Source organism: Neolamprologus multifasciatus, chromosome 15 (assembly GCF_963576455.1).
Source record: "Neolamprologus multifasciatus chromosome 15, fNeoMul1.2, whole genome shotgun sequence".
Classification (NCBI taxonomy): Eukaryota; Metazoa; Chordata; class Actinopteri; order Cichliformes; family Cichlidae; genus Neolamprologus; species Neolamprologus multifasciatus.
In genome coordinates, this window is record NC_140453.1 from 34270075 (window position 1) to 34279328 (window position 9254).

Here is a 9254-nt window from a genome sequence, read left to right on the forward strand (position 1 = left end):
AGAGAACACATTTGAATTTTAGATAGAAAAAAGTGCTTAAGCACCTTGTCTAATATTCACACACACACAGAGACTCAAACTCTGATGACTGCATGAACAAAGATGTTCTGAGCCTGGTTACGCTGGATGTTTCTTCCCGTTGAAAGGGAGTTTTTCTTTCCCACTGCTGCCTTGCTTTCTGAAAGTTCAGGTTTTCTCTGTATTATTGTAGGGTCTTTACCTTATATAAAGTGCCTTGCGGTGTGATTTGGCGCTATATAAATAAAAATGACTTGAATTAGTTTCATATGGTCTTAGATAAGTTACAGTCTTTTGCTTTGACATCATTTTAATGAGCTAGACTTTTTCACTGGAAAGCCTCATTCATTTCAACTCAACAATGTCAAACCACATTCTCTGCATATTAGCACAGTCTGTGTGCAGAACTGACCTCTCTGCATTCCAGTCCTATCACATTTACTGCACAGAAAAATCTGATAAAGGAGGCCCCAGCTCATACACTATTGTATTGTTTACATACAGGCTTTGCAATTTATACTTTTTTTTTATATTCACAACATTTTACACATATAGCCTTAATTGGCAACCAACAAGTGCTACTTTAATACAGGCCTACCGTATGAATAGAATGACAGACACACATTTTATGGATATTTACTGTTACAATCTAGTCTTGTCTCCTATAGGATCAATGCTTCACACGGGACATCTCAACTGAAACACCTGTGCACGTGACTGTGGCGCCCTCTAGTGGTCGGCACAAACGAAGCAGCTACAGCAAGCAGCCGGTAGGTGAGGTCACCACCGTGTGCGGCACAGGACTACAGACAGGCAGCTGTGTGCCATCCATCCTGGAACAGTCGACTTTATCCAGACTTGTGAGGCCATGACCGGGCCAGTCGTGCCATTGGCATCCTGTTAACTCTGCTGAAAATGCCCTATGCGTGTTGCTATGTGCTAGAAGATGGCGGAGTCAGATGGTGGGGAATTTGCTCCAAAAGATACGCAGAACAGGTGGGTGAGGACGTGGGGAGTCCACGGTGTTGTCTTGGGTGTCCGGTGTTTCCCTGATGGGAGTTCCCACGGCTCCGGGACTCGAGCTCGATCCGAGTCCGTCAGAACGGTTCGAAGCGCCGCGGCTTAAATCAAGGAAATACCGAGGCGGTGTCCGGGCCTCCAGGCACCAAGACTACCTGCTCCTTTTTATCGATACAGCAAAGAAAAAAGAAGTTCAGCATGAAGGCTAGACAACCGTAACACAACCTGCTATATTTTAACAGTTTTATTAATAATTTTTATGATAGACTAATAAATAGGTCACAACTTTGAAGCGATGCTAGTTTGCTTTAAATGTCACCACAAAACTGCGAGCACATCCGCGGAAAGTCTGTTTCTTTTTTGTTATGGCTCAAATATCTTCTTCAAAATCAGATTAGGCATGTTTTTTAAAAATTCTGATATTATAAAAAAAACAAAAAAAAAAACATAATGCAGACCGTAAGCATTTTGTTTATTTTAATGAGGAGGTTTCCCCACTGGAGACATGCAGGTGCATTTAATTACGTCAACGTGATAACCGTAGGACACGCCATCATTAAGTATTAAGAGTAACACTGACAAAGCTAAATGGAACACGTTTGCATTTTTTTATTATTTTACACGGGCAAACAAACACGTTAGTCCAGATATATAAAAGAAGACTCTCCGTTTTCTTCCCTTCACCTGCTTTGTGTGCGCGCATGTGCGCAATTTCCACTTTGTTTTCCTTTTATTTTGACATGCACAGACAAAGATGAATATTATTTGCTCAGCAGATACCCAGGTACTCGAGCTTTTCTCCAAACAAAGAGGAAATTTGTCAAGAATTAATTTTCCCATGCACATACACAGGATCAGTCATACAACTACTGCAGGGATCCTCGCACTGTTTTAAGCTGTTTGTTCCAGACCTGCACTTTTTTGCCGTTTTATTTTTTTTCCAGTACCAACCAGCAGTGTTTACATTCTCTAAATTAATTTGTTGGCTCTTGTGAGATGAGCTAATACAACCTCCAAAGCAAGAAAATGCCTATTTGGGCTACATTGTATTTGTTAGCTTTTGACAAAATAAAGGTGAGAGTCAGAGGAACAAATCTTTTTGATCGTACCAACATCACTTGATATTGAAGATCAATACTGGGGTATGAAAATTGCAAGACTGGTTAATTTTATACACACAGTTCTCTCAATTACTTTTTCAGGATTGAACAGATTTTATTTACACCAGGGTGATTATAATTTCTCCTATTAGGGCAAGAAAACTGATTTCTGAACACAACACTGATGTTGGACGAGAAGGCCTGGATCATTGTGTCCACTCTAATGGGGGGGGGGGGGGGGGGGGGGGTATTGAAAGAGTAGGGGAAAAAAGGATTGTGTTGAGCTGGTTGTCAGGTTGAACCTGCTCTCGATTCTCATCACTTGTCTTTGACTCCATTTTAATTTTTTGACTTAATATAGGATAATTGTTGGATTTGAAAAAATCTTATCGTTCCCATTTAGCCCCATTTGGTCATTTTAACCTTCTTGCTGTGCTTGGATGCCATTTTTGAATCTTGTTAAACGAAGCATATCAGGGGGGAAAAGTGCAAGCAAAAACGTATGTAAGCTTGTCGCTCGTCAGAGGTTATATATGTACTTTGAATAAATGTGTTTGCAGTGATGTCAGGGAGAACTTCCTTTTCCTTGAGTGCTGACAAAGTGACGCTTTTTCATGTACCTATGATGGTAATGTGTCCACCAGATATACTTACTTCCTCTCAGTAAGGCACTGTAATTGTGGCAGATAGATTTCAGTTTTTTATGTCTAGCAGTAAAGTGCACAGCACTATCTCTTCCCCTCACCATAACTCCAGTGTACAGACACATTCTCGCTAATGCAAAGACACCGAACAGAATGCATTTCTCCCTGGCCGACTCTAGCAGATTAGATTAAATTTTCATCACAGCAATGCTTTCACCAGACGCAACTTATCGATCTCTTGGACTATGCAGCATGTTTGAAAAGGCGGTAATAGCTTTTAGTAACTGAAAAATTAAGCTGAGTACAGAAACTAAGATCAGGGGAGATGTGAAAAAAGGAACAATCACTTGAGTGACTTGAGGCCTTTTTCTCTTTACAGTATGGCAAACAAGAATAGCACCCTTCGCTGTACTTTCTCAGCCCCGAGCCACAGTTCCACCCTCCTTCAGGGCTTGTCTGTTTTACGGGCTCAGGGCCAGCTACTTGACGTCGTGCTGGCCATCAACGAGGAGCGCTTCCAGGTCCATAAAGCAGTGCTGGCCGCCTGTAGTGATTACTTCAGGTTAGTCTAAGGCATGAGACTTCACACTGCCCGATTTGCATTCATAACTGGAAGCTTTTAGCTGGAATGGGGGGAAAAAAACAGTTGCATCTATTTAAAGTTAAATACACATCTCGGTAATGTAAAAATACATTCTCAGTCTCCTGTATGTCAGTGAATTCATATTTGCCAAATGATATAAAGATATCGTATATTAGAGAAGCAGAAATTGAGAAAGTTTTAAAACATATTAAAACATTTTAATATTTAGATAATTGTACAATAACATAAAAATGCAGGAAAAGGTAAGCTTACTGCTTTGCACACTAGTTTTTGGTTCATCTGCACCAGACCTGAAACAATCAACGACTCAGGAAAAAAGGGCCTTTATTTATTTATTTATTCATTTTATTTTACGTAGAGCAATGACTCTGACTCCATTGCCATTCAACAGTAAAGTAAATGTATGCAGTTTTGAATTCCAAGGGACCATAAAATATCACGTAGTTTACTTACACGTCCTTGTGTTTCAGAGCTATGTTCACGGGAGGCATGAGAGAGTCGAACCAAGATACCATTGAGCTGAAGGGTTTGTCTGCCCGTGGGCTGAAACACATCATCGACTTTGCCTACAGTGCAGAAGTCACTTTAGACTTGGACTGCATTCAGGATGTCCTCGGAGCTGCTGTCTTCCTCCAAATGGTTCCCGTCGTGGAGCTCTGCGAGGAGTTCCTCAAGTCAGCGATGAGCGTTGAGACCTGCCTGCACATCGGCCAGATGGCCACCACGTTCAGCTTGTCTTCCTTGAAGGAGTCGGTGGATGCCTTCACCTTTCGCCACTTCCTCCAGATTGCAGAGGAGGAGGATTTCCTGCACATTCCCATGGAGCGCCTCACCTTCTTCCTTCAAAGCAACAAACTGAAGAACTGCAGTGAGATCGACCTCTTCCACGCCGCCATCAGGTGGCTCCAGTACGACGAGTCTCGCCGGGCTCAAGCCAGCAGCGTCCTCTGCCACGTGCGGTTCCCCCTCATGCGCTCTTCAGAGTTGGTGGACAGCATTCAGAGAGTGGACATCATGGTGGAGGATGTTCAGTGTCGCCAGTATCTCCTCGAGGCCTTCAATTACCAGATCCTTCCCTTCCGACAGCATGAAATGCAGTCCTCACGGACACTCATTCGCTCTGACGTCATGTCACTCATCACCTTTGGTGGGACGCCCTACACCGACAACGATCGCACAGTCACCACAAAGGTGTACTATCTTCCAGATGTCGCATCCCGTCAGTTCAAAGAGCTTACGGAGATGGAGACGGGGTGCAGCCATGCTTGTGTTGCCGTACTAGACAACTTTGTCTACGTTGTCGGCGGACAGCACTTACAGTACCGTAGTGGCGAGGGGGCGGTGGACAGCTGTTTCCGCTACGATCCACATCTGAACCAATGGTTGCGCATTCCACTCATGCAGGAGGCTCGTATCCAGTTTCAGCTAAATGTGCTGAACGGACTGCTGTACGCCACTGGAGGGCGCAATCGATCTGGCAGCCTGTCATCTGTAGAGTGTTACTGCCCAAAGAAGAATGAGTGGTCATATGTGGAACCATTAAAACGCCGGATTTGGGGTCATGCGGGGACTTCCTGTCAAGAGAAGCTGTATATCTCAGGAGGATACGGCGTCTCATTGGATGACAAGAAAACTCTTCACTGCTACGATCCGGCGACAGACCAATGGGACTTCAGAGCTCCCATGAATGAACCCAGAGTGCTGCACACCATGATCAGCACCAGGGATCGGGTTTACGCCCTGGGCGGCCGCATGGACCATGTTGACCGTTGTTTTGATGTGCTAGCAGTCGAGTATTACATTCCAGAGAACGACCAGTGGACCACGGCCAGTCCTATGAGGGCCGGCCAGTCTGAAGCGGGCTGCTGCCTTCTAGACGGGAAGATTTACATCGTCGGAGGTTACAACTGGCACCTGAACAATGTCACAAGTATCGTTCAGGTGTACAACATGGGGACAGATGAGTGGGAGAGGGATTTGCATTTTCCAGAATCCTTTGCTGGGATTGCTTGCACACCAATTATACTTCCACAAAACATCACACAGCGCTAAGCAGAAGACCTACGACTGTGAAGATTTATTCCATGTGCTCTTTCTGCCGACTGTTGAGTCAACACAAGGTGTGATCATTTTGTGTGCGTGAGTGTGTGTGCGTGTTTATATGTTCATATGAAGAAATTGACCTAAAAAGCCACAGTACTGTTATTTGGGTATTACTCTGTAGCTTCAGAGGGTTCGTTCATATTTATTCCACATGAAGGGTCTTTATTTTGAGTTATTCTGAATTTATGAACTAAAGTCATAAATTACAGCTGTAATTGTCTGAAATGTGTTTAATACATAAACTGCAAAGGATTTTTTTTTTCCAAACATTTGTACCATTTGGAAAATAGAAGAGCAGATACTTTAACGAAGCGTAAACGGTAATCAAGGGCTTCAGTTACACACAGCACACATGTCTCTAGACATAATTATCATTTAGAGTATGCTACAATTTTTCCAGTGACAACATTTAAACTCAACCTTTATAATGTTGGACAGCTTGATTGTACATTTGTTTTTTATTTAATTAATTTTTTTGTGCTATGTTGTAATTATTTAACAACCGTTAGTGTTTTAAAGTCTGTTTACTAATCAGCAAACCTCGTATCAATGATGGCACACAAACGAGTATTGTATGTGTTTAAACTGTGAATTTTTATTAGTTATTCCACGTTAGTCTTTTTTTCCTTCCTTTTCAAACTACTACTGCCCTCATTTGTTTCAGTTCTTGCTAATGACTCAGACAACATAACAAACCAGTATGGACCTCTTATGGCAGCTACATCAATACTTAATGTGTGCATGTGTGTCTGTTGATCTGTTGCTGCTCTCTTTATGTAAAACAGCCGCTACAGCTTGCTTACCATAAAAGGTTTGTCCTTAAACAACAGTGACATTTAAATTTTCTGACTGTAATTGTCTGTTAAAATGTGACAAGCAACATTTTTGCACAAATCCTCAAAGTACAATTTATACAGAAAACATGCTCATGTTATTCACGTCCTATTCTTACTATTTTTGCACTTTATATCTACAAATGCATATTATGAAGGCTGTTGTAGGTTTAAAAAAATGGATGTTGAATTGGTGAATGAGGGTTATTTTTAGTGTTAAAGTCAGAAATGCACAAGAATCAATCTTATTGTCAAGGAACTACTTCACTTTGCATTTGTAGCAGGGTGAACGAGCATCTGTCAGTCTGTTCCTGATCCAGTTATCACCTCATTCACACACATGTTCTTCTAAATAAACATGGCTAGATGTCATTGTCACTGTAGGCTAAAATCATGTAATAAGTATTAAGGTTATTATTTAATTGAGACTTATGCTGCAGGCAGATGGTCCGAGGTTCATCAAGCCATGCAAAGTGAAGTGTTGTGGTTCCTTATCCCTTTTTCCTGAGGGTTTTCTTGCTTGTATATATCCAATTTTAACCTCAGTAAATTCCTCAGTCTTTCTAAGATTTCACAGCAAATGTGTGAGTGTATAATCTCAGATTATACCGGGTTTTTTTGTGTGTGTGTGCAAAGAGACAAACTTCCTGTTTTTGTTGTTTTTATTTTGTTTTTTTCCAGTAACTGGCCATGTGATGGTGAGAAGCCTCCTCATTTTTTTTCTTTTCTTTTTAAATTTTTTGTTTTAAAACTATCAACTGTCTGCCTTAGTGTGTCTTTGTCCTGTTCCTACCTGTACCAGTAACAGCACATTACATCGTTAAAGTGCAATATACAAGAAATTGCTGTAGTCAAAGGGGAATGTACACATGTGTAGCTTTATGTGCATTCTTTATTAAAGGTGAATCATGCTTTAAAAAAGGAACTGTTGTTGTTGTTGTTTGTTTATTATTATTTTGTACACTCCCACATACAGGAACATTCATTTTTCAGCCAATATAATTCAGGTTTTTCTGTTGTGGGTGTGCAAAGTATTAATGAATTCATAAAGAAAAGTCAGTTTGTTTGTTTTGTTTTTTCGCCCCAACTAGTCCACTACTTCTTTATTTCTCATGCTAGTGGTGTTGCAAACCCAGGGATCTTCTGAGAAGTGCTATTGCCAACAAGATTGGCAGCTTTCCAAATAATAAGCCAGGCTGATAAAATTATTTAAAATTAATATTTAAGGTTCCATAACAGCAAATAGTTTTCTGACTTTAATTAATGTGTTGGTTAGCTGTAACCTCCTTCATACTGGCCTACAGTAATGTTCCACGCTCTCCATTGAATAATTTGATCCATTTTTCCAGAAAGGATAATTAAATATTCAAGGGTGTGCAATGTTTTTTGTTTTTACACTAATTTTACCAAAAAAAAGCTTCTGTTGCAGTACAAACTGAAAACACACACTCATGCATTATATATGCCTCTCCAGTGTCTGTCCAGAGGCACAGTCCTAGGACAAGCTAAGATTCTGTGCAGGCAGATCCTTGGGCTGGTAAAGCACCCAAGCTTGATCGGCAAACAAAGATGGGGAGCAGGTGGATCACTCATTGATTCATATATTCAGGTTTCATTCCACATATTAATATATGGTATTTAGAAAATACCTTTTCATTTCCCTTTAGTGTGTGATAAGTGAGTGTATAGTTGTTACCTTGTTTAGTTTTGTATATTTTTTTTAGATCTACCATATTTTTGATGACCAGCAGTTTAGCTTCCTCCGGTGATCCTTTCAGTTTGATTTTACAGTTTGTCATCAAAGTACTTTGAATTTTTCCCAGTTTCTTAAGGTACAGTGCTTGCTTGGCTCTTTGGTTAGATGTTCATTGATAAATACTTTATATGCTTTTAATTTTCTCCCTTGTTCCAGCAGTGCATTCTCGTGCTTCTGATTTACACATGAGATAATAGCTGGTTTGTTGCTGGTGTTTATTCTGGGCACATGGTGGCATGCGTCGATGTTGTCACAGTCCAGATCAATCCCTTTGGACTGCAGGAAAGCAGCAACCTGTTGTACCATGGAGCTAACGCCCAGCTCCCCTGGTTCCTCACTGCTATTGACAGTCCCTGCCTGAGTGTATGAGCGGGGTTTAATATGAAGCCCCGGTCATATATCCTGGAATACCGTTGCAGGTCTGCAATCCTTTTCTCTTACTCTATGTTTTAGATGCAGAGGAGCTTTACCTCCTCCACAATGTTAAGGATGCTGTTCTACTGCAACCTGATAGTAGAAATTTCCTCCATTAGGAATTCAAGAGACTTTTTAATGTCCTCGACAGCTGTCAGAGTCCACTTGGCCCCATGGTACCCTTCAGTGTTAGCCTAATAGCTCGTTGGCTAGCCTGCAATTACCTCTTCAACTCTTTTAGTCCAATATCCAGTTTCAGGGTTGCATTCCAGACAGGGTCATACCAAAAGTTTCAAACAATTAGACCATTGTCCTTGATCCAATAAAACGATGGCCAGAAAATCTACAAAAAACAATTAAAATATACCACACAACAGCTCACAATCTCTCTCACATAGAGAAGTTTAATTCAATACATTCAGACTTTCATTGCATATATGCAAGTTTCAGTCAGTATATTCAGACTTCCATTGCATATCTTCTAGTTTAATTCAATATGATCCAACTTTCTCGTCATAAACTAGAGCTTCATGGGATATATGTAGACTTTACTTCCATTCTGGATAGTTCATGCGCTCTTTTTTTTTTCTGTTTTATCCATTGCATTCATGAATGCTTCATTCCATGCTGTTTTTATTCTGTTTGAAAATTCTGTTCTCTTTTATGTGAACTTATTTATTTACTTAACTATTTATAGCATGCATCTGGGGCACACGATTTCCCTTGTGGCAGTGTGTATTTTATCTGCAACTCACCCTGCCG

At 40.9% G+C, this 9254-nt stretch overlaps 1 protein-coding gene across 2 annotated transcripts; it reads left to right on the top strand.

Moving 5' to 3' along the window:
• Positions 1-689: 689 nt before the first annotated feature.
• On the top strand, positions 690-8930 carry klhl26 (kelch-like family member 26). 2 transcript variants are annotated; one of them, XM_085132571.1, is made up of 3 exons: positions 694-1014; positions 3162-3344; positions 3857-8914. In XM_085132571.1, the coding sequence occupies exons 1-3, from the start codon at positions 965-967 to the stop codon at positions 5436-5438; spliced, it is 1815 nt and encodes a 604-aa protein (XP_084988697.1). In that variant the 5' UTR covers positions 694-964; the 3' UTR covers positions 5439-8914. The 2 variants fall into 2 exon arrangements, with proteins under 2 accessions (XP_084988698.1, XP_084988697.1); XM_085132572.1 differs by lacking the exon at positions 3162-3344 and having other exon boundaries at positions 690-1014; positions 3857-8930.
• The last annotated feature ends 324 nt before the right edge of the window (positions 8931-9254 follow it).